This window comes from Trichechus manatus, unplaced genomic scaffold (assembly GCF_000243295.1).
Source record: "Trichechus manatus latirostris isolate Lorelei unplaced genomic scaffold, TriManLat1.0 scaffold00265, whole genome shotgun sequence".
Taxonomy (NCBI): Eukaryota; Metazoa; Chordata; class Mammalia; order Sirenia; family Trichechidae; genus Trichechus; species Trichechus manatus.
Genome location: NW_004444201.1, coordinates 1,263,491 through 1,289,935, shown reverse-complemented (window position 1 = coordinate 1,289,935; position 26,445 = coordinate 1,263,491). Strand labels below are relative to the sequence as shown.

The 26,445-nt window shown below is 40.7% G+C and overlaps 1 protein-coding gene across 4 annotated transcripts in view; it reads left to right on the top strand.

Annotated features, from left to right (window-relative positions):
* The first annotated feature begins 17,276 nt into the window (after window positions 1-17,276).
* The window catches only part of ZNF25 (zinc finger protein 25), a 52,883-nt gene continuing 43,714 nt past the window's right edge, over window positions 17,277-26,445 (top strand). Inside the window, exons 1-2 of one of the 4 annotated variants that reach the window (XM_023724877.1) lie at window positions 17,277-17,412; window positions 19,910-20,027. In XM_023724877.1, coding sequence (XP_023580645.1) covers window positions 20,013-20,027 — 15 coding nt within the window. In that variant the 5' untranslated portion in view covers window positions 17,277-17,412; window positions 19,910-20,012. Of the gene's footprint in view, window positions 17,413-17,758; window positions 20,028-26,445 lie in introns of those variants that run through there. The other 3 variants (XM_023724875.1, XM_004389882.3, XM_023724874.1) reach the window with 3 other exon arrangements.

Sequence of the window (26,445 nt, the reverse complement as noted above, 5' to 3'; positions counted from 1 at the left end):
CTGTCTCTAGTGTAATAGCTGTCTCATTCCCTTCTGAGTCATCACCAGAATTGTCTTTGATGTCTATAATTCCACCAACAGTCTCTTCAAGGCAATCTAGGCTTTTACTATTAGACATTTTAAAACTCTTCCAGCCCCTACCCATTCACAGTTTCAAAACCGCTTCCACATTGTAGGTATCTGTTAGAGCAGCACCCCACTCTTCTGGTACCAAAACCCTACTCTGGCTTGCCTTATTAACATAACAAAATAAACCCCTATTTCCAAACAGTGTCACATCTACACTTACAGGGGCCAGACTTCAGTACATATTTTTGGGGACACAATTCAATCCACAACACTCCACCCTTTGGCCCTACAAAATTAATGTCCTTCTCATGTGCAAAATACATTCTGTCTATCACAGCATCCCCAAAAATATTAATCCAGTCAAGCATCCACTCTAAGTCCAAAATCTCATCTAAATTTGATATGGGTGAGATTCTGGTATAATCTATCCTGGGGCAAAATTCCTTTCCATCTGTGGACTTGTGAAACCTAGAAAACAAGTTATCTGCTTCCAAAGTAAAATAGTGAGACAGGCATAAGTAGACATTCCCACTCCAAAATACAGAAATTGAGGGAAAGAAGGGATCATGGGTACTAAGCAAGTGCAAATTTCATTAGATCTCAAGGCTTACAAACAATCTGTTCTCCAGACACATCTTGTCAATGAACCCACCCTGTGGACTCTGGGCATGGCCCCATCTTCTGTGTTCTGGGTGGAGGCCCCTCGGCCCTGGGTGTCAGCCCCATTTTCCAGACCCACTGGAACTGAAAACTCATCCCCTCTACTTTGGGTGATCCCATTCTCTGGGTCCTTCAGAGTGGTGACCTCACACCCTTGGCCCCGGGCAGCCCTATTCGCCCAGTCCACTGGCAAAGCAGCCCTGCCCCCTCAACTTTTGGTGGCAGGTCCATTCTGCTAGCACACTGGAACAGCAGCCCCGCCCCCTGGAACCAAGTTGGTGGCTCCACTCTTCAAAACCTAGGCAGTAACCCAACTGTTTAAAACCAAAGAAGCAGCAGCACCCTCCCTTGTTTTTTCCAACAGTCTTGCTGATCTCAGAACTGCTCCCAATATCATCCCTTCCTTTTCTTGGAGGACCAGAGATGTTTGCAACCAGGCTAACTATTGCCGTTAGCCTGTTTCCTGCCTGTAGAACTCCAGGAGGCAGATAACTTTCCTTCGTTTCATTTTATCCTGTCTCTGTCCCTTTCAGTCTAAGCAGGCAGAGTTTCTGCTGATATAGTTGATTAGATCCATCAGTCAGGCCTAATCTCCTTAGCGAATAGTTGTGTAGCCACACTCTTCGCATCCTTTCCTGGACACACTCTCTTAATTTTTACAATATAATTTTTCAAATCTCCAAGTTCTGTTTTCTTTTTGGACAGTCCATTACTCAATATTTCTCCTTCCTCCTGCATTTTATTATAAGCAGCAAGGAGAAACCATGCCATTCCTTTAATATATTGCTTAGAAATCTGCTCAGCCAGCTATCTGAATTCATCACTTACAAATTCTACTTTCCACAAAACATCTGAACATAATTCAGATAAGTTCTTTGGCATTTTATAACACAGATCAGCTTTCCTCCAGTGTTCAATAGCATATTCATTTCATTTTAAGGCCTCACCAGAAGCACATTCAATGTCTAAATTTCATTCTGAGCCCTCATCAGTTGCTCTCAATGTTCATAGTTCTACCAACAGTCTGTTAAAGGCAGTATAGGCCTTTACTATAAATCACATCAAAATTCCTGCCCCGTCTACCCATAACCCAATTACAAAACCAATCCCATGTTTTCGGTATTTGTTAGAGCAGCACCCCTGCTCTCTGGTACCAAATTCTGTCTTAGTTTTGTAGTACTGCTATAACAAAAATATCACAAATGGGTGGTTTTAAATAACAGAAATGTATTGTCTAATAGTTTTGGAGGTTAGAAGTCCAAATCAGGGAATCAGCTCCAGGAGAGAGTCTTTCCTAATGGGTAGCCACAAGCTACATTTCATTCCACGACATGTAGCTCTGTAGTAAATTTTGAGATTGGAATGTGTCTTAGGCTGGCTCTCTAGAGAAGCAAAACCAGTAAAGTGTATAAATATATATAGAGAGAGATTATATCAAGGAAACAGCTCACGCAATTGTAGAGGCTAGAACGTCCCAAGTCCGTGGATCAGGGTAAAGGCCTCTCCCAAGTCACACAGCTGCAGAAGCTGGCAAGCCCAAGATCAGAAGGTCGGAGAGCAGGGCTCCCATTCACAGGCTATGCAGATCGACGAATCCCAGGTTCGGCAGATAAGCTGCCAGCTCAAGTCCCAAGAACGGGAGATGAGAAGACAGGAAGCAGCCTCAGGATCCAGAGAGAGCAAAAAGCCAGAACGTCTCCCCCAAGGAGACTCCCTTTCATTTGATTGGCTACTCACAGTATATTCAATCATGGGAGTGATTACATTAAAACATGGAGAATCATGGCCCAGCCAAGTTGACACACAATCTTAACCATCACAGAATGTGTGCATCCTCCAAATTTTTTCTTCTTTTAAAGTGTTTTAGAATTCAGGGCCCTTTGTATTTCCATATGGATTTTAGAATCAGATTGTCAATTTCTGCAAAGAAGCCTTCTGGAATTCTGATACGGATTGTACTGAATTGGTAGATCATCTTGGGGAGTATTGCCATCTTAACAATATTAAGTCTTCTAATCCATGAACATAGGATGCCTTTACATTTACTTAGATCTTCTAATGCTGCTGTAACAAAAATACCACAAAGTGAGTGGCTGTCTTAGTTGTCTGCTATTGTTGTTATAACAAAAATATCACAAATGGATGGCTTTAACAAACAAATTTATTTTCTCACTGTTTAGGAGGCTAGAAGTCCAAATTCAGGTGCCAGCTCTAGGGGTAGGCTTTCTCTCTGTGTTGGCTCTGGAGGAAGGTCCTTGTCTCTTTAAGCTTCTCCTCCTGGGTGATCTTCATGTGGCTTGGGATCTGTCTTCCCTGATCTCCCTTCTGCTTGTTTGTTTAATCTCTTTTATATCTCAAAAGAGATTGACTCAAGATACACCCTACACTAATCCTGCCTCATTAGCATAACAAATATTACCGATTCCCAAATGGGATTATAATCATAGGCATAGACGTTAGAATTTACAACACATGTGTTGGGGTGACATAATTCAATCCATAACATTCCACACTTGGGCCCCCCAAAATTTATGTCCTTGCCACATGCAAACCACATTCACCCCATTACATCGTCCCAAAAGTCTTAAATCAACTCCAAATCCAAAATCTCATCTTCTGAATCATCTAAATCAAATATGGGTGAGACATTAGGTGTATTCCATCCTGGGGCAAAATTCTTCTTCATCTGTAAAGTCTAGAATACAAGTTATCTGTTTCCAAAGTACAATGGTGGAACAGACACAAGGTAGACATTTCCATTACAAATGGGAGAAATTGGAGGGAAAGAAGGGATAACATGCACCAAGCAAGTCCAAAACCCAGCAGAACAAATTACATTAGCTCTCAAGTCTTGAAAATAATCCTTTGTTCTCTGAGACAATCTGGGCAATGGCCTCACCTTCCAGACTCTGGGTGTTAGTCCAGAGGATTTGGGGTAAAGGCCCCTCAGCCCTGGGCTTCAGCTCCACCTTCCAGTCTCCTGGGATGGCAACTCTGCTCCCTCAGCTTTAGATGGCCCCATTCTCCTAGTCCATCTAAGTGGTGACCCCACTTACTTTGCCCCAGCAGGCCCCACTCTTATGCCCCTTTGGCATGCCAACCCTCCCTCCTCAGCTTTTGAAGGTGGCCCCATTCCCCTGGCACACATTAATGGCAGCCCCACACTACGGAACCAAGTTGGTGAAGATCTGACTCTTTGAAACCTAGGAGGCTGTGGACCCACCTTTAGAAATCCTGGAGACCGTGGCCCCACCCTTTGAAACCAAGAAGTCCCTGCTTCCCATGCTCCTTCCAACAGTTCTGCTGATCTCTGAGTGGCTCAGGGATAGTCTTTTTCTTTTCTTGGAGGACAACAGATGTAGCTCCTTTGGCCTATTTCCTGCCTGTAGAATTCCAAGAGGCAGGCAGTGTTCTTTCTCTGTCCCCTTCAATCTGAGCTGATAGGTTTTCTGCTGTAGTAGTTAGTTAGATCCATCAGTCACAGGCTTAATCTCTTTAACAAAAGATTGTGTAGACACATCCTTGGTGAACATTCTAGGACACGTGTCCTTAGTTTGTACAACAGAATTTTCCAAATCTTTAAGTTCTGTTTTCATTTCGCACAGTTCATTTTTAAGGCCATTTCTTTCCTCTCACATTTTACTATCTGTGGCAAGGAGAAACCAAGTGGCCCCTGTAAGGTCTCGCTTAGTAATCTCATCGGCCAGATGTCTAAGTTCATCCCTTACAAATTCTACCCTCCACCAAACGTTTGAACATAAGTGAGACAAGTTCTTTGCTACTGCATAAAAAGCATCACCTTCCTCCATCGTCCAATCACATGTTCATCATCGTTATGGCTTGAATTGTGTCCCCCCAAAACATGTTTGTAAATCCTAACCTCTATGCCTGTGGATATAATCTCATTTGGAAATGAGTTGCCTTTGTTATGTTAATGAGGCAGGATTAGTGTAGGATATGTCTTGAGTCAATCCGTTTTGAGATACAAAAGAGATTAAAGAAGCAAGCTAGAGAAACAGAGATGGGGGAAGAGAGATGTCAAGTCACATGAAGATCGTCCAGGGGCAGAAGCTCAAAGAGAAAAGGACCTTCCTCCAGAGCCAACGGAGAGAGAAAGTCTCCTCCTAGAGCTAGCACCTTCAATTCAGAATTCTAGCCTCCTAAACGGTGAGAAAATAAATTCCTGTTTGCTAATACCCACTTGTGGTATTTCTGAATAGCAGCACTAGATAACTAAGACAACAATTTTCTTTTAAAGCCTCCCCAGAAGCACGTTTAATGTCCACATCTAGTATCTAGTATTTCTAGTATCTTTCCGTAACTGGCACCATATGTGTTCTCTAAGATGATGGAAACTTTCTCTATAGCTCCCCTTATTTCCTTCTGAATCCTCACCAGAATTGCCTTTGAAGTCCATAATTCTACCAACAGTCTCTTCAAGGCAATCTAGGCTTTTACTATTAAGCACTTTAAAACTCTGCCAGCCTCTCTTCATTCCCCAATTCCAAAACCGCTTCCACGTTTTAGGTATCTGTCAGAGCAGCGCACTACTCTTCCAGTACCAAATTCTGGTTTAGTTATCTAGTGCTGGTATAACAGAAATACCACAAGTGGATGACTTTAACAAACAGAAATTTATTTTCTCACAGTTTAGGAGGCTAGAAGTCCAAATTCAGGGTGCCGGCTCCAGGGGAAGGCTCTCTCTCAGTCAACTCTGGAGGAAGGACCTTGTCTCTTTGAGCTTCTGCTTTTGGGCGATCTACCTGTGGCTTGACATCTCTTCCCATTTCTGCTTCTAGCTTGCTTTTAATCTTTCATAAATCTCAAAAGAGATTGAAGATACACCCTACACTAATCCTGTCTCATTAACATAACAAAGACAACCCATTCCCAAATGAGATTATAACCACAGGCATAGACGTTACGATTTACAACACATATGGGCACATAATTTTCAGTCCATAACAGTGGCTTTAAAGAACATAAATTTGTTGCATTACAGTTCTGAAGGATACAAGTACAAAGTCAGGGTATCATCAGCAGGGCTGTATTATCTCTCAGCTTTAGGGAAGATCTTTCCTTGTCTCTTTCAGCTTGTGGTAGTCCTTGGAGTTTGTTAGCATTCCTTGGTTTGTAGACACATCCTCACATGGCACCTTCCCCTCTGTTGCGTGAGACCCTGTATCTGTTTCTTTCTCCGCTTTAATGAGACACCACCAAAAGGATAGCACCCACTCTGTTGTGGCATGATCTCGTTAACTTAACTGATCACAAAAGAAAAACCCTATTTCCAGACAAGGTCAGTTTCACTGGTACAGGGCTAAGGACTTCAACATATCATTTAAGAGAACACAGACACAATCTAATCCATAACAAGTATGATATTAGCTATGGGTTTTTTATAGATGCCTTTATCAGGTTAAGGAATTTACCATCTTTTCTTACTATATTGAAAGTCTTTTATCATGACAGGGTAATAGATTTTGCCAAATACTTTTTCAGCATCTATTCAGATAATCATGGTTTTTTTTTTTTTTACTAAATTTGCATTTCCAGGATAATTTTCACTTGATCATGGTGTATAGTGTTTATAATGTTTTTAACACATTCCTGGATTTGGTTTGATAGTGTGTAGTTGAGGATTTTTTGTCTACATTCATAAGAGATATTGGTCTTTAGTGTTCTTTTCTTGTTATGACTTTGTGTTTGGTATCATCATTGCAGCTACTGTGTCAGTCCATCTCGTTGAGGGTCCTCCTCTCTTTCACTGACGCTCTACTTTACCTGGCATGATGTCCTTCTCCAAGGACTGGTCCCTCCTGATAACATGTCCAAAGTACGTAAGACAAAGTCTCGTCATCCTTGCTTCTAAGGAGTATTCTGGCTGTACTTCTTCCAAGACAGATTTGTTTGCTCTTCTGGCAGTCCACGGTATATTCAACATTCTTCAACACCATAATTCAACGGCATCAATTCTTTGGGCTTCCTTATTCATTGTCCAGCTTTCACGTGCGTATGAGGTGATTGAAAATTCCATGGCTTGGGTCAAGTGCACTTTAGTTCTCAAAGTAGCATCTTTGCTTTTTAACACTTTAAAGAGGTCTTTTGCAGTAGATTTGCCCAATGCAATATGTCGTTTGATTTATTGACTCCTGCTTCCACGGGTTCTGATTGTGGATCCAAGTAAAATGAAGTCCTTGACAACTTCAATACTTTCTACATTTATCATGATGTTGCTTATTGGTCCAGACTGTGAGGAATTTTGTTTTCTTTATGTTGAGGTGTAATCCGTGCTGAAGGCTGTAGTCTTTGATTTTCACCAGCAAGTGCTTCAAATCCTCTTCGCTTTCTGCAAGCAAGGTTGTGTTATGTGCATAGGGCAGGTTGTTTATGAGTCTCCCTCCAATGTTGATACCGCGTTCTTCTTCATACAGTCCAGCTTCTCAGAGTGTTTGCTCAGCATACAGATTGAATAGGTATAGTGAAAGGATATAACCCTGACGCACACCTTTCTTGACATCAAACCACTCACTATTCCATTGTTCTGTTCAAACGACTGCCTCTTGGTCTATGTACAGCTTCCTCATGAGCACAATTAAGTCCTGGAATTCCTATTCTTTGCAATGTTATCCAGCATTTGTTATGATCCACACTATACTATTGCATAGTCAATAAAACACAGGTAAACATCTTTCTGGTAGTCTCTGCTTTCAGCCAAGACCCATCTGACATCAGCAATGATATACTTTGTTCCATGCCCTCTTCTGAATCTGGCTTGAATTTCTGGCAGTTCCCTGTCTGTGTCAATGTACTGCTGCAACCGTTTTGGAATTATCTTCAGCAAAATTTTACTTGCATGTGATATTAATGATATTGTTCCATAATTTCTGCATTCTGTAGGATCACCTTTCTTTGGGATGGGCACAAATATGGACCTCTGCCAGTCAGTTGGCCAGGTAGCTGTCTTTCAAATTTCTTGACATAATGAGTGAGCACCTGCAGTGCTGCATCCATCTGTTGAAACATCTCAATTGGTATTCTGTCAATTCTTGGAGCCTTGTTTTTCACCAATGCCTTCAGTGCAGCTTGGACTTCTTCCTTCAGTACCGTAAGTTCTTGGTCACATTTTGCCTCCTGAAATGGTTGAATGTCGACCAGTTCTTTTTCGTACAACGACTCTGTGTATGCCTTCCATCTTCTTTTGATGCTTCCTGTGTCGTTCAGTATTTTGTTCATAGAATCCTTCAGTATTGCAACTCGAGGCTTGAATTTTTTCTTTAGTTCTTTCAGCTTGAGGAATGCCAAGCATTTATATATATATATATATATATATATATCACCATCCATCTGTCCGTTTGTCTTACTGTGGTGGCTTATGTGTTGCTATAATGCTGAAAGCTGTGCCACTGGTATTTCAAATACCAGCAGGGTCACCCATGGTGGATAGTTTTCAGTGGAACTTCTAGACTAAGACAAACTAGGAAAAAATGCCTGGTGATCTATTTCTGAAAATTAGCCAATGACAACTTTATGGATCACACCAGAACATTTTCTGACACACTTGCTTTGGGCATATCATGAGGAGGGATTAATCACTAGAAGAGGACATCATGTTGGTGAAGTAGAGACCCAGGGAGGTTAAGTGGGATCCTTGGTGAGAGGGATAGCACAATATCCACAACAATGGGCTCAAACATGCCAGCAATTGTGTGTGATATATACATGTATACATACATACATATATACAGTTCCTGGGTTACAAATGTCCGACTTACAGACAACTTGTACTTTCCCTTTAATGTTATGTAAATTTGCCTTCACTTGGAAACGATTGACCAACCCCTACTCACGACAAATTCTTTGTCATAATCACCTTCCCTTGCTGCACCTGCATCTTTTAAATCACTGCAAAGGCTTCGAGCCTTTTCTCGCACTAATCCGTTGCCATCAAATCGATTCCAACTCATAACGACCCTATAGGACAGAGTAGAATTGCCCCATAGGGCTTCCAAGGAGTGGCTGGTGGATTCAAATTGCTGACCTTTTGGTTACCAGCTGAGCTCTTAGCTACTGTGCCACCAGGGCTCCTTTCTTGCACGAAAGTAAGACCAAATAAGAACCGCATGTACCTGTTACTGACTTACAAATTCGACTTAAAGGCACAGTTAGAAATGGATCTCATTCGTAACCCGGGGACTGCCTGTATATATATGCACATACACACACGCACACAGAGTCAGAATCGACTTGACTACAACAGGTTTGGGGTGTGTGTGTGTGAGGATAAGTCAAAAAGCATTGCTACAGAACGATAGAAACCTTTATTAAACAAAAATATCAAAATGTTAAGCTATTGTTTCTCGACATATCCTCCATCTAGGCCTATACACTTTTGAAGGCGATGTTTTCATCTCTCTAACCCTTCCCGGAAGAATTCTCCACTCTTCGATTTACACCACGTCAAAATGGCAGTTTTGGCATCCTCTAGGGACTCAATTTGTGTTCCTTTTATATGTTCTTTGAGTTTTGGAAACAAAAAGAAGTCTGAACGAGCAAGATCAGGGCTGTAGGGTGGATAGGGAAAGGTTTCCCAGCAAAATTCTCTTAAGACAGTCCTTGTTACCCTCAAAGAATGAGCAGGTGCATTGTCGTGATGGAAAAAAATTCCTCAGTGCAATTCTCCTGGCCTTTTTCTCACCAATGCATTTTTCAAATTTCTTAAAACTTCTTCATAACAAGCCCCAGTGATCTTCCTGAGTCTTTCAAGAAAATCTACTAAGATTACCCCTTTGGGATCCCAAAAAACAGTCATAACCTTCTGAGAGGTCTTCCCTCTCTTGATCATCTTTGAGGTCTTCCCAACCTTTCTTTAAATGCTTAGCCCATCTAAAATCTGTTGTTTTGTGTGGGGCAGCATTCCCATAAACTTGTTGTAAAGCTTCAGTGATTTGGGAAGATGTCCACTTGAGTTTTGTTAAAAATTTGATGTTAGCCCTGACCTCAAAATAGTTTTCTTCCATGGCACACACACACAAAAAAAAAAAATCCTGTTTTTTTTTTTTTAAGGCACCCTAATGAGACAAAGACAAGTGTACTACTGAGGGAATTTTTCTGCAGCCATCCACTGATACACTGATCACAGAGACATGTTTAAACACATTTTATTTGGAATAAACCTTAGTAGCAATATTTTTGACTTACCCTCGTATGTAAAACTTTGATGAACAAAAGAAAAATAACCCATCGATAAAAATGGGCAAAAGACTTGAATAGACATTTCAACAGAGAGGATACTTGAGTGGCCAAAAACCTCATGAAAACATGGTCAATGTCATTATCCATCAGAGAGATGACAATGAAAACCACAATGAGATACCATTTCACTCCCACTAGGATGCTAAGAGTAAAAAAAAATGGAAAATAATAAATGTTGGTGAGGATGTGGGGAAATTCAAACCCTCATCCATTGCTGGTGAAATGCAAAATGGTACAGTCATTGTGGAAGACAGTGTAGCAGTTCCTCAGAAAAGTAAAAGTACAGCTACTATATGACCCAGCAATTCCACTGCTACGAATATACCCAAGGGACAGAAAACAGACATATGTACATGTTCATTTTAGCACTATTCACAATAGCCAAAATGTGGAAAGAAACTAAATGCTCATCAATGAATGAATGGATAAACAAAATGTGAGACAAATATACAATGGAATACTACTCAGCCATAAAGAGAAATGAAGTCCTGATACATGCTTCAACATGGATGGAGCTTAAAGACATTAAGCTGAGTTAAATAAGTCAATCACAAAAGGACAAATATTGTATGACTTCATTATACAAAAAGACAATAACAGTATAGACACCAAAGTTTATTAGTGGTTTCCAGAGGTAGGAGGGAGGGGGACAGGGAGAATTATTGTATGTGGAGCACTGAGATTCTGTTTACAGTGATGGTAAATTTGCTTTGATAAATGGTAATGGTTGTACAGCATATGAATATAATCGACATCAAGAAATTGTACACCTAGGAGGTGGGGCCAAGATGGTGGTGTAGTCAGAGGCTTCCTGTGGTCCTTCTTACAACAAAGACTGGAGAAAACAAGTGAATTGATTATATATGACAGTCTAAGAGCCCTGAACATCGAAGGCAAAGTTGAGGAATCCGACTGAGTGGCAGGGGGAGGGACAGACAGCTCAGAAGCAGCGAGGAGTTACCAAACCTGACCCAGTGGGAGCCGGCACCCTTCAGGCCAGATTGGCTGGCGTGCGTGGTGAGGCAAGTAGTGGCGCTCCGGAGGCATTTTCCACATCGGTAGAGACCGAGCAGCAGAGAGTCTACTCGGGCCTCCAGAACCAGTGAAAAGCAACACTCAATCAGCAAAAGATAAGTACATGCGTCTGACCTACTGCGTGGATCAAAAAACACTCCCTCTGGGAAAAACCTCTCTCCCATTTACCTGCCCCCTCCACTCTCTGCACCAGGTCCAGGGACAGCTTCAGTGATTGCCAAGTCCCCTGGGCCAGAAGAAGGACCCATCTCACGCCCTGAGCCATTCTCCCAGCCTTAGAGAGGGAATAAATTAGCAAACAGGAAAAAATAATCTGCCAGCTCCCCTACTCAGGGTAGGCACAGCTCCTTCGCCTAGGCATAGGCATAAGCAGTACACAGACTTTGAATGCCTTTCACCCCTGCATAGACCTGTGTGGGCCCATTTCAACAACATAGGCCCTCATTACCACAGTACAATAGGATATATACCTAAAGCCTAACTTCAACTATATCACCAACGTATTAGAAACTTTTTCATTTGGATAAAGCCAATTTCTTTTCTTTTTATTGTGCTTTAAGTGAAAGTTTACAATTCAAGTTAGTTTCTCATAAAAAATTTATACACACATTGTTATGTGACCCTAGTTTCTCTCCCTATACTGTGACAGCACACTCTGCCTTTCCACACCAGATTTCACGTCTCCATTCAACCAGTTCCAGACCCTCTCTGCTTTCTCATCTCACCTCCAGACAGGAGCTGCCCATTTAGTCTCATGTATCTACTTGAGCTAAGAAGCACACTCTTCAAGAGTATCATTCTATGTCCCATAGTCCAGTCTAATCCTTGTCTGAAGTGTTGGCCTCGGGAATGGTTTTAGTTTTGGGCTAACAGAGAGTCTGGGGGCCATGTTTTCCAGGGTCCCTCCAGTTTCATTCAAACCATTAAGTCTTGTCTTTTTTCTAGAATTTGAGTTCTGTGCCCCACTTTTCTCCTGCTCCGTCAGGGACTATCTGTTTTGTTCCTGTCAGGGCGGTCATTGGTGTAGTGGGGCACTATCCAGTTGTTCTGGTCTCAGGCTGATGGAGTTTCTGGTTTATGTAGCCCTTTCTGTCTCTTGGGCTAATGCTTTCCTTGTATCTCTGGTGTTCTTCATTCTCCTTTGCTCCAGGTGGGTTGGGACCAATTGATACATCTTAGATGGCTGCTCCCTAGCTTTTAAGACCCCAGCTGCCACTCACCAAAGTGGGATGCAGAACATTTTCTTAATAAACTTTGTTATGCCAATTGACCTAGATGTGCCCTGAAACCATGGTCCCCTGACCCCCACCCCTGCTCCTCTGTCCCTCGAAGTGTTGGGTTGTATTCAGGAAACTTCATAGCTTTTGGTTTAGTTCAGTTGTGCTGACTTCCCCGTAGTGTGTGTTGTCCTTCCCTTCACCTAAGATAATTCTTGTCTACTATCTAGTTAGTGAATATCCCTCTCCCCCTTCCCCATCCTCATAACCATCAAAGAATGTTTTCTTCTGTGTTTAAACCTCTTCTTGAGTTCTAATAATAGTGGTCTTATACAATATTTGTCCTTTTGTGACTGACTAATTTTACTCAGCATAATACCTTCCAGATTCCTCCATGTTATAAGATGTTGCACGGATTCATCATTGTTCTTTATGATTTCATACTATTCCATTGTGTGAATATACCATAATTTGTTTATCCATTCATCCGTTGATGGGCACGTAGGTTGTTTCCATCTTTTTACTATCTTGAACAGTGCTGCAATGAACATGGGTGTGCATATATCTATTTGTGTGATGGCCCTTATTTCTCTAGGATGTATTTCAAGGAGTAGGATTGCTGGATTGTATGGTACTTCTATTTCTAGCTTTTTACGGACGAGCCAAATTGATTTCCAAAGTGGTTGTACCATTTTACATTCCCACTGGCAGTGCATAAGTGTTCTAGTCTCTCCACGACCTCTCCAACATTTATTATTTTGTGTTCTTTGGATTAATGCTAGTCTTGTTGGGGTGAGATGGTATCTCATTGTAGTTTTGATTTGTGTTTCTCTAATGGCTAATGATCATGAGCATTTTCTCAAGTGTCTGTTAGCTGCCTGAGTATCTTCTTTGGTGAAGTGCTTGTTCATATCCTTTGCCTATTTTTTAATTGGGTTATTTGTCTTTTTGTTGTTGAGGTTTTGCAGTATCTTGTAGATTTTGGAGACTAGACACTGATCGGATTTGTCATAGCCAAAATTTTTTTCCCAGTCTGTAGGTTGTCTTTTAATCTTTTGGTGAAGTCTTTGATGAACATAAGTGTTTCATTTTTGGGATCTCCCAGTTATCTAGTTTCTCTTCTGGCATTTGTGCATTGTTAGTAATGGTTTGTATTCTGTTTATGCCATGTATTAGGGGTCCTAGCATTGTCCCTATTTTTTATTCCATGATCTTTATAATTTTAGATTTTATATTTAGGTCTTTGATCCATTTCGAGTTAGGTTTTGTGCATGGTGTGAAATATGGGTCCTGTTTCATTTTTTTACTAATGAATATGCAGTTATGCCAGCACCATTTGTTAAAGAGACTGTCTTTTCCCCAATTAATGGACTTTGGGCCTTTGTCAAATATCATCTGCTCATAGGTGGATGAATTTACGTCTGGATTCTCAATTCTGTTCCATTGGTCTATGTATCTGTTGTTGTACCAGTACCAGGCTGTTTTGACTATCGTGGTGGTATAATTGGTTCTAAAATCAAGTAATGTGAGGCCTCCCAATTTGTTCTTCTTCTTCAGTAATGCTTTACTTATCCAGGGCCTCTTTCCTTTCCATATGAAGTTGGTGGTTTGTTTCTCCATCTCATTAAAAAATGCCATTGGAATTTGGATCTGGATTGCATTGTATCTGTAGATCACTTTAGGTAGAATTGACATTTTCACAATGTTTAGTCTTCCTATCCATGACCAAGGTATGTTTTCCCACTTATGCAGATCTCTTTTGGTTTCTTGCTGTAGTGTCTTGTAGTTTTCATTGTATAGGTCTTTAACGTCTCTGGTTAGATTTATTCCTAAGTATTTTATCTTCTTGGGAGCTACTGCAAATGGTATTGATTTGGTGATTTATTCTTCGAAGTTCTCTTTGTTGGTGCAGAAGAATCCAACTGATTTTTGTGTGTTTATCTTGTATCCTGATATTTTGCTGAAATCTGCTATTAGTTCTAGTAGATTTCTTGTGGATTCTTTGAGGTTTTCTGTGTGTAAGATCATATCATCTTCAAATAGAGATACTTTTACTTCTTCCTTACCAATTTGGATGCCCTTTATTTCTTTTTCTAGCCTAATTGCTCTGGCTAGGACCTCCAGCACAGTGTTGATTAAGAGTGGTGATAAAGGGCATCCTTGTCTGGTTCCCGTTCTCAAGGGAAGTGCTTTCAGACTCTTTCCATTTAGGATGATGTTGGCTGTTGGCTTTGTATAAATGGGATAAAGGCAATTTCTAACACACATGGCCACCCCAATAACCAAGTGAATTTAGGATGAACTATATAGTATCTCGATGAGTCAGAATCAACTTGATGGCAATGGGGTTGGAGAAGTAGCAAATGATGTTGTTAAGTCTTCTTACTTGAGAAGAAGTACTCTTTTATCTTGAGAACATGTTTGTGAAGGGTCCTATCTGACTGGCTATATCCGAAAACTAAACCAAACCTGTTTCCATGGAGTCGATTCCAACTCACAGCAACCCTACAGGACAGGATAGAACTGCCCCCATAAGATTTCCAAGGAGCGGCTGGTGGATTTGAACTGCCGACCTTTTGGTTAGCAGCGAGCTCTTAACCACTTCCCCACCAGGGTGACTGGTTATATAAAAGGGGTTATTTCTGTCTTTGCAAACTTATTTATGGATTGCCTGTGACGTGCATCACACTTTGGTGTAATGCTTATTGGATGATAACATTGTTTCATTCTTTTCTACATTTCTGGAGAGGATTTTCTGGGTTGGCTAGAGAATTTTTAATTATTTCCCTAACTCCTCCCATCCAGAAATACGGTGCGTGTATATACGAGTATATATATATATATAAAATATATGGACTCTTCAGATTTAAAATTTGATTTTATTATGAAAAATTAAACAGTTTTGTAACTATTTTAAATTCATTTGTATTGTTGGCACAAGAGTGAATTAATGTCATAAAGTTACTAACCGGGAAAGAGAATCAGTATATATTCCTTTTTCAAATGATAGTCACAACATTTTATACCACGATAAAATGTGTGTAAAAATTTCAGAAGTGTACACCCAACATCAAGCTTTTTTCTTTTGAGAAGTGTTATGTCTGGCACTTATGTTCTTTTTTCAGCTTATACATATTTTCTATTTTACTATATGTTTCATATATCATTTGCACAATTCTGAAAGCTAGCATTCCTAAGATGAAGTGAGCTGTTGAGGGTATTATTCTTTGACTGCACTACTGGACTTTGTTCCAAGTACATTAGTTAAATTTCCCATCACTATTCATCTCACCAGTTCATGGTGGCTGTCTTCAAGTCCCTGGGTTGTGGGCAGTGGGGGTTCTATTAAATATCATTGTGGGTAATTAAAAGACCAGGCTTCCAGGAAACCCCAGCAGCAATGACTCAAGTACCTAGAGGCCCCCAACCTCCCCTCACTCCACCAAACTCGATGACATCATCCGAACTGATGTCTGTCATGGGCTGAGTTGTGTCCCCCCAAAAATGTGTGTGTCAACTTGGCTAGATCATGATTCCTGGTATCATATGATTGTGTAATCTGATATGATTTCCTTAGGTGTTGTAAACTCTATCACTATGATGAGGTTATACTGATGACATCTATAAGACTGGATAATGTCTTAAGCCAATCTTTTTTGAGATATAAAAGAGAAGTGAGCAGAGACACGGGAACCTCGTATCACCAAGAAAGCAGTGCTGGGAGCAGAGTGCGTCCTATGGACCTGAGGTTCCTGCGCAGAGAAGCTCCCAGACCAAGGAAAGATTGATGACACAGACCTTCCTCCACAGCCAGGGTGGATGCAGACGTGAGGCCCGAGGGCTGAGAGACCACAGAAAGCAGAAGCTGAAGAGACAAGGAACAGGAGAAGCCGAGCTGCCTCAGTCTCAAAAGATATGGCCAGGACCTCTGGGGTTTCAAAGAGTGGAGCCATGGCCTCTTGTGTTTCTAAGGCTGGAGCTGTCACTCTGACGGACAAGGAGAATGGTGCACCTAAAGCCAAGGGAGCAGAGTTGCCGTCCCAGTGGGCCTGGAAGGCGGAGCTGAAGCCCAGGGCCAAGAGGCCTCCCCTCAGAATCCGGAGACTGTGGCCAATACCTAGATTCTGGAGGGAAGGGCTACTGTGTAAATGGTCTCAGAAAACAGATTATTTTCAAAGCCTTGAGGGCTAACGTAATGTGTTCTGCTGACTTGCTTGGTGCCTGTTATCCCTTCTTCTCCTCCAGTTTCTCCCATTTGTAATGGAAACGTCTAGCTTGTGCCTGTTCTGCCGTTGTACCTTTGGAAGCAGATAACTTGTATTCTAGATTTCACAAATGAAGAGGACTTTTTGGATTTTGGACTTGAAGTTAAGACTTTTTCTGTGATATGATGAGAGGAATACGTTTTGCATGTTGCAAGGATGTGATTTTGGGGGGGGGGGGCAAAGGGTGGAATGTTATGGATTGAATTGTGTTCCCCCAAAAATGTGCATATCAGCTTGGCTAGGTCATGATTCCCAGTATCATATGATTGTGTAATCTGATATGATTTCCTTAGGTGTTATAAACTCTATCACTATGATGAGGTTATACTGATGACATCTATAAGACTGGATAGTGTCTTAAGCCAATCTTTTTTGAGATATAAAAGAGAAAAGTGAGCAGAGACATAGGGGAACCTCATATCACCAAGAAAGCAGTGCTGGGAGCAGAGGGCGCCCTATGGACCTGAGGTTCCTGCGCAGAGAAGCTCCAGACAAGGGAAGATTGATAACACAGACCTTCCTCCAGAACTGACAGAAAAAGTGTTTCCCTGGAGCTGACGCCCTGAATTTGGACTTGTAGCCTACTGGACTGTGAGAGAATAAATTTCTCTTTGTTGAAGTCATCCACTTGTGGTATCTCTGTTATAGCAGCAATAGATGACTAAAACAGCGTCACACCCTAGGCTTATGGAAAACGTAGTTCCGCAGTGGGCGGAGGAGCATTCTGCGCATGTGCAGTCCCACCTCCTTTCAGTAGTCGCCATTTTTTCGCTCTCGTCCCAGGACGGGGAGGTCGCTGGACGCTCCTGGTTTCCGTGGTGCGACGGAGGGCGGGGCCAGGACTCTGCGCGGGCTGGGAGCTGAGGCGGAGCCCAAGGCCGGGCCTCTGCAGGTGTGGCCAAGCCCCGCAGGTGTGTCAAAGGTTGCGCTGCGGGCGTGAGGCCTGGGGCTGAGGAGAACGGGGTCTTCGCGTTTGGGCGGAGTCAGAGGCCCGGCAATCCCCGCCTGCTCTCCGGGCGCCCGGATGTTCCACGGAGGAGGGCGCGGGAGGGGAGTTGGAGAGGGGACGGCTTAGGAGGAGCGGGGGAAAGTTGGGGGCCTGGGAGGGGTTGGAGCGAGGAGGCCGGCTGTCCGCGTACCAGTTCCTTCCTCTTCGGAAGCTGTGTTTTGCGACCAGCGTGAGAGGCGGCCGAGGGAGGCTTGAGGGCACGGGGGGAAAAGCGGGGCCGGACAAGCGCAGGGAGACGACCTTCGTGACGTGAATCCGTGATCCGCCACGTAAGGGCCTGCGTGTCTGCGGTGCTGGCTTGTTGAGACGGGGCTTTTTAAAATCTGAGAGACCTGGGCTCACATCCAGCGTCTGCCAGGAAGCGGGCAGGATAATCTAGGGGCGACTCGGATACGCACCTGTAAAATGAGGCTATTATTAACCTGTTGTTGTTAGGTGCCATGCAGTCTGCTTCTGACTCACAGCGACCCTGTGTACAACAGAAGGAAAACACTGCCCGCTCCTGCGCCGTCCTCACAATCGTTGCTGTTTTGAGCCCGGCTTTCCAGCCACTGTCATCATATAGTATAACCTCTAGCGTCGTTTTCTGTGTTAAATAGGATAGTTTATACAAAGTATGACAAAGACTAAATAAAGGCGAGCTGCTTTTATTATTACAAGGCATGCTGTTCTTTTCGTTTTTGAATCATTTAATCATAGAACCGCCCTTCTCATCGGTATTACCATCTTCATTTTAATAAAAAGGTTCAGAGAAAGATTGACTTACCTGGTATTCCAGTTAGTAGGAGCCCTGGCGCAATGGTTAAGTGCTCAAGTGCTAGGCTGCAAACTGACAGCTTGGCGGTTGGAACTCACTAGCGCCTGGGGGTGGGGTGGGTGGAGAAAGACCTAGCCCTCTGCTCCCATAAAGACTACAGCCTAGGAAACCTTATGGGGCAGTTCTATCTTTCATATAGTGTCACTGAGTGAGAATTGACTCGAGGGCACACAGTAACAACAATAGAATAGGTTAATGAGTTGGGATTTAAATTCTCATTGGTTTGTAGTTCCTGCTCTTACCTACACTAAAATTTACAGTCTTAGGTTGTTATTCAGCACAGTAGTTGTCCCTGAACACCACTAGAACATAACTGAGGAATGTAATGGACCTAATCCTACCATGTAGCCATTCTATTTCCAGATATTCTTGGGGAATCCTCAGAATCCTTGGGTCAAAAGGCTAAGTATGCCCTTCCTGATCCTTCAGCATGTCTTCTCAGAGGACTGTTAAGGAGAACATGTAAATTGAAACCTAAATTTGAGGCCTCAATTTTAAATTTTACTGGAGAAACTGGGAATTCTTTTCAGGCCAGAGATTAGATTAGAGAGGGTATGGAACAGACTTTTAGAAAACTACAATTCATCTAATACTTCATATTTTGCAAGTGATAGAATGTCTCTGGTGATAACTGAGCTTATTGATTAGGCATCGGTTAAGTGCTAGGCCAGCTGGAATTGGTTTCTGCTGCATATGAGAAGAACCTCAGGATTATGGCATCTAGTTGCCTTTGCTACGTGTATGAAGTGTCTGATTCGGGATTATGGTGCTCAGTTGTTATTTTAGTAGATACTAGGTTTGTGCCAATGTCAGCAGACTAGATGGTCGTGTCAGAGTTCATCAAGGCCTAATTAAATTTTACATTAAGCTTATCTCAAGATTCAAGGGGACAGTGAATTCCAGGGCACTGTCTTGGATTTGTGGCTCTAGGTGAATGCTTATAGAATCAAAATGGTACATGAAGTGGTGTTTAAGATTATCATATTCTGCCTTGTTTTAAAGATAATAAACTTGAAGCTAAGACAGTAACTAGGTTTGTTAGTAGCAGAGCCTAGGGTAGTGCCGAAGTCTTCAGGTCCACTATATCATATTTAAGTCAAAACGATGTTCTTAGAAAAATGATTTTGAGAAGGAGAAGAAATATCTCATTTTTGAGAGCTTCCAAAGGACTTTTCTTACCTTGTGGAGTTTATCATGTTCATAGGAAAAATTGTTATGATGTAATTTAAACACCTTTCCATATCAATAAATATTCTCTTAACATCATTTGTAATGCTGGCATAGGATTCCATCCTTTGGATATATTAAACACCTTGCTTAACTAATCTGTTGTTATTGGATGTTTAAGTTTTCAGTTTTTTTGTGTGTTACTCAGTAAATGGACACATGATTTTCAAAACAGCCAATAGGAAAGAAATGTTGCCTCATTCAATAAAAATGTCCTAGGTTCATTAAGGCTATATCAGAGTCACCAATGGACAGGTGGGTACTCCATCATGGTCCTTCCTGTTCCTTTTGATGAGTCAAAGGGACATTTTCCCAGAGGAAATCTTTCACTGAAATGTATGGAAATTTCTCACAGGTGACTCCTGGAGGTGGAAGATAAGATCTTTTATGACTTCTGCCTTCCAACTTCCCCTGCTCTGGCTTCATAGTTTCTAGCCTTTTCCAAGAGCAGCAGAAAAATGAACAAATTTCAGGTAAGTAATTTATTTAACTCTTACTGTTTCATTGTGTGTTTAATGAGTTTTATAAAAGAGAGCCCATATATTAAACTAGAAAGTGGAAATAGTTAAAAATCACTGTCAGGGAAAATATTGTAAGGATAGCACAGTACTCAAAGTATGGTCTGCAGATCTTTGGGAGTCCTGAAGCCCTTTCAGGAGGTCTGTGAGATCAAAATGATTTTTGTAATTCTAAGGTGGTAATAAGGAGCCCTTGTGGCACAACAGTTAAACACTCAGCTGCTAACTGAAAGAATGGCAGTTTGAACCCATCCAGCAGCTTCGTGGGAGGGAGACCTGGGAATATGCTCCTGTAAAAGATGTCAACCTAGAAAACCCTATGAGGCAGTTCTACTCTGTCACATGGGGTTGCTATGAGTCGAAATCAACTCCACGGCATGTAACAACAACAAGATGATAATTGCCTTTTACACTGTTAACATTTGCACTGATGGTACAAAAGCAACGGTGAATAGATTGCTGTTTGGCTGAATCAAGATAGTAACACTAACCTGTACTTACAGTCATTTTATTCCTCCGCAATGTAGTCACACTAAAAAATTGTCAGTTTTCACTTAACGATGTCCTTGATGAAGCAGTAAAATTATTAATTTTATTGAACTTTCGTTTATTACGTCTTTTTAATATTCAGTGTGATGCAATGAGAAGTTCACCTAACGCACTTCTGCTGTATTCTCAAGTATGATGATGATTGTCTTGAGGAAAAGCACTTGTACGATTGATTTGTGAGCTGACCTCGCCATTTTTTCATGGGATCCCCTTTTTATGTGAAAGTAACTGGGAAACACTATGGCTATAAAACCAAAAAACCAAACCCACTGCCATCCAGTCAATTTTGACTCACAATGACCCTATAAGACAGAGTAGAGCTGCCTCATAGCCCGTTTCCACCATTTTCTCAAAAATGAAGTGATCCTGTCACTTCAAGGAAAACAGCTGTCTGTGTTTGTTGCCAGTGTTAAAATTTGAGCTTTCAAGTGAATATTAGAATTTTGGAAATCTTGAATCCTCCATTGTGAGTTTGACAACTTCCTAATAGTTAAAAACTTTTCTGCTGAGATTAGTGATAATATTAGCTAATTACTTTTTTTTTATTGTATAGTAAAGTGTGTCAACATTTGTGTTATATTTCTAATGTATATACTCAGAGGCAAACTCAAGTAGTTTAAGAGGACGGAGTGACACAGAGTAGTAGGGAATGGGGAATAAGTTGGTTACAGAATATAACCGTAAAACGTAATACAGGTAGTCCCTGACTCAGGACGAGTTACCGCGACCCACACTTACGACCATCCATCTTATCTTTAGTAATATGTACTACATACCGTAATTTGCTGATGTTGTCATATCTGTAAGTTTATATGTAATGTTTTCAGCTCCTAAAGACAAATAAGGATAGGGTTTATAAAGTTACTGATAATAAAAAGTAATAATAGTGAAAACTAACAAAAAAAAATGAGGTATTCGACTTATGTCAGAACCGACTTAACTGCGGAGTCATTGGAACGTTGGAACAGAACCCAGTGTTTGAGGGAAGACCTGAATTATGTGAAAGAGCCAAGTAGAAATCTGTGGGAAGAGCATTCTAGCCAGCTGAAACAGCACATAAAAACACTCAGGACATTGAAGCTAGAGAGGTGTGACATAGGGGGAGAATGGTAAGAGCTAAGATTAAAGTGGTAAAGGGGCTAGAATACGTAAGGCCTTGTAGGCTATAGAAAAACTTCGAATTTTGATTTAATGTAATTGTTTATTTAAAAATCATACTTCATATAATCAAAGGTATATATATGTATAGGGAATATTGACTAACTAAACACAAGTGTATCCTCTATCTGAAAATTACTAGTGCCTTTGGGGCCACTTTATGCCTTTCCTTAATCACATCCCCACCATTACTCAGAGAAAAAGAATCTTGAGTTTTGTAGAAACCATTTCCTTGCTTTTTTAGTTTTATTTTTTTTTTAACAGAACAGCATATTTGGCCATTAATTAAGTGCCCAGCCCTCTGGTAAGCACTTAATATACTCTGTCTCACATAATCTTTACAATCGCTTTCTGAAACATTACTATTACCATATCATAAATTTTCAGTGTGGACATCATCTGTTATTCAGAATCACAACCTTTGGGGATCTTGGTGGACGGAAAAAGACTGGAAGAAGGAAGAAATTAGAAGGGAGCCCAAAAAAGTTAAGCTGTTTCATAGTTCTGCTTTAATCTTGAGTATGTTTATAGCTTTTATGATAAATTCTTCTAATCGAAAATTCATTCTAGGGGTGGCACATGTTTTTCTTACCTTTTGTCTTTAAGTAATTGCTAAATGGTCAGTCTGGGACCGCAGAAACAACTAGTGAGGTGAGCCTTTTTATTTTTTGAAATACTTTTGAGTCCAGTTGTCACTACTAACTCTTGGAAAAGTTTATTTTATGGAGACACTGAATATTTTTGTTTGTTCATAGCCATTTCAGATTAAGATGATGTCTTTCTTTGTTTTTTATTCCTTCCTTCATGTCACAGCTGCTATTGGCATACTTTACTTCCTTTGAAAACATGCTTTATAAATTTTTTGGTTTTTTTGCTTACTTTTTGTGTTAGTGAGGGTTTGCTGGTGGTAAACTCTCAGTTTTCTTATCTGACATATTCATGAAGAAGTTTTTCACTATGTAGAATTCTTGCTTGGCAGTGTTTTTAAAACATTGATGAATTTTACTGTCTTGTACTATTGATACCATTGAAAATTCATCTGAATTTGTCTTTTTTTGGCTAGCTGCTTTTTTTAATTGTATTTTAGATGGTTTACCGAGCAAATTAGTTTCTCATAAAACAATTAATATACATATTGTTTTGTGACATTCATTGCCAACCCTACGACATGCTAACACTCTCCCCTTCTTGACTTTGGGTTCCCCATTACCACCTTTCCTGTCTCCTACCTTTTCATCCTTGCCCCTGGGTAAAACAAACAAACAAAAAAAACCCCTTGCCATCGAGTCGATTCCAACTCATAGCGACCCTATAGGACAGAGTAGAACTGCCCCATAGAGTTTCCAAGGAGCACCTGGTAGATTTGAACTGCCGACCCTTTGGTTAGCAGCCGTAGCACTTAACAGCTATGCCATCAGCTCCTGGGTTGGTGTGACCATTTAGACTTCTTTTGTTTTATGTGCCTGACTAACCTTTGGCTGAAGGGAGAGCATCAAGAGTAACCTCAGTACTGAGTTAAAAGGGAGTCTGGGGCCCATACACTCAGGGTTTCTCCTGTCTGTCAGACCAGTAAGTCTGATCTTTTTTGTGTGTGTGAGTTAGAATTTTGTTCTACATTTTTCTCCAGCTCTATCTGGAACCCTCTATTGTGATCCCTGTCAGAGCAGTCGGTGGTGGTAGCCAGGCAACATCTAGTTGTGCTGGACTCAGTCTAGTGGAGGCGGCGGTAGTTGTGGTCCATTAATCCTTTAGACTAATCTGTCCCTCTTATCTTTCGTTTTCTTCATTTTCTGTTGCTCCAGACAGGGTAAGACCAGTGGAGTATCTTACATGGCCACTCACTGCCTTTAAGACGCCAGATGCTGCTCACCAACGTAGCATGTAGAACATTTTCTGTATAAACTATGTTATGCCAGTTGAGCTAGGTGTTCCCCGAGACCATGGTCCCCAGCCATCAGCCCAGTAATTCAGTCCCTCAGGGAGTTTGGATGTGTCTGTGAAGCTTCTATACCTTGCCTTGGTCAAGTTGTACTGACTTCCCCAGTATTGTGTACTGTCTTACCCTTCACCAAAGTTACCACTTATCTATTGTCTGTTTAGTGTTCTTCCCTTCCCACCCCTTCCCTTCCCACCCTTGTAACCATCAACAATTGTTTGTTTTTGTGTGTAAACCTTTTCATGAGTTTTTATAATAGTGGTCTCATACAATATTTGTCCTTTTGTCATTGACTTATTTCGCTCAGCATAGTGCACTCCAAATTCATCCATGTGTGAGATGTTTCGCAGATTCATCATTTTTCTTTATCATTGCCTAGTGTTCCATTGTGTGTATGTACCGTAGTATGTTGGCTGTTGGTTTTATATAGATGCAGTTTTTAATGTTAAGGTTAGATTTATTCCTAGGTAGTTTATTTTCTTAAGTGCTATAATAAATGGTATTGTTTTCCTGATCTCCTTTTTGTAGTTCTGGTTTTTGTATGTTTATCTTGTATCCTGCTACTCTGCTGAATGTTTCTGTCAGCTCCACTAGTTTTCTTGTGGAGTCTTGGGTTTTCTATGTATCTTATATCATCCACAAATAGGGACAGTTTTACTTCTTCCTTACCAATTTGGATATCCTTTATTTCTTTTGTTACCTTATTGCTCTAGCTAGGACTTCCAGCACAGTGTTAAATAGGAGTGGTAATAAAGGGCAACCTTGTCTATTTCCTGTTCTCAGGGGGAATGTTTCAGCCTCTCTCCATTAAGAATGATGTTAGCTGTTGGTTTTGTGTAGAAGCCCTTTATTCTGTTGAGGAATTTCCTGTCTCTACCTATTTTATTGAGAGTTTTTATCAGGAATGAGTGTTGGACTTTGTGAAATGCCTTTTCTGTGTCAATTGACATATCATGTGATTCTTTTATTTATGTGGTGGATTACATTGATTGATTTTCTATTGTTGAACCATCCTTGCATACCTGATATGAATCCTACGTGGTCGTGGTGTATTTTTTTGATATGATGCTGAATTTTTGCATCTATATCCATGAGAGATATTGGTCTCTAATTTTCTTTTTTTATGGTGTCTTTGCCTGGTTTTGGTCTCAGGGTTATGGTGGCTTCATAGAATGAATTTGGAAGTACCTCTCCCTTTTTTATGTTCTGAAATAGTTTGAGTAGTACTGGTGTAAGTTCTTCTCTGAATGTTTGGAAGAATTCTCCAGTGAAGCCATCTGGGCCAGGACTTTTTTTTTAGTGGGAGGTTTTTTTTTTTTTTTTAATTACCTTTTCAATCCCGTTTGTTATGGGTCTGTTCAGATTTTCAACTTCAGTTTGTATTAGCTTGGGTAGGTAGTGTGTTTCTAGAGAATTGCCCATTTCCTCTAGGTTTTCAATTTTGTTAGAGTATAGTTTTTCATAGTACTCAGTTATCCTTTTCACTTCCATCGGGACTGTTGTAATATCCCCCATTTCATTTCTTATTTGGATTATTTGCTACTTTTCCTCTTTTTCTTTTGTCAGTTTGGCCGGTGGTTTGTCGATTTTGTTGATCCTTTCAAAGAACCAACTTTTGGTCTTGTTGCTTCTTTCTATTACTTTTCTATTCTCTGTTTCATTTATTTCTGCTCTGATCTTTATTATTTCCTTTCTTCTGGTGACTGCTTCTTTTGGTGTTCTCTTTATATTTGTTAGAGTTGTGTAGCTAGTGTTTAGTTTTTCCCTTCTTTTTTGATATGTACATTTTGCTATAAATTGACCTCTTGAGCACTGCCTTTGCTGTGTTCCAAAGATTCTGGTATGATGTGTTTTCTTTCTCGTTTGATTCTAGGCGTTTTTTTATTCCATCTTTGATTTCTTCTATTAGTCAGTGGTTTTTAAGAAGGGCGTTATTCAATTTCCATGTATTTGATTTTTTTCTTGCTCTTCCTGTTATTAATTTCTATTTTTATGGTATTGGGATCAGAGAAGATACTTTGTATTATCTCAGTGTTTTGGATTTTGTTGAGTGTTACGTTGTAGCATAAGATGTGGTCTATTGTAGTAAACGTTCCATGTGCATTGGAAAAGAATGTGTATTTGCTGCTGTTGGGTGGAGTGTTCTGTATATGTCTATGAGGTCCAGTTGGTTGATTGCAGCCTTTAGATCTTCTGTATCTTTTTTTAGTTTCTTTCCAGATGTTCTGTCCTTTATTGAGAGTGGTGTGTTGAGGACTCCTACTATTATTATGGAACTATCAGTTTCTCTTTTCAGTGCTATTAGAGTTTGTTTTATGTATTTTGGAACCATGTTATTGGGTGCATAGATATTTATTATGGTTATGTCTTCATGGTGGATTGTCCCTTTAATCATTACATACTGTCCTTTTTGTCTTTTATGGTGGATTTTGTTTTAAAGTCTACTTTATCTGAGATTAGTTTTGCCACTCCTGCTCTGTTTTGGTTGCTGTTTGTTTGATATATTTTTTCCACCCTTTGATTTTTAATATATTTATGCCTTTGTTTCTAAGGCATGTCTATTATAGACAGCATATTGGTGGGTCCTCTGTTTTTGTCCATTCTGTCCCTCTTCTGTCTCTTTATGGGTCCATTTAAGCCATTTACATACAGTGTGATTATTGATAGGTGTGAATTTATTGCTGTCATTTCATAGTTTTTTTTTTTTTTTTTTTTTGTGGTGCTAATACT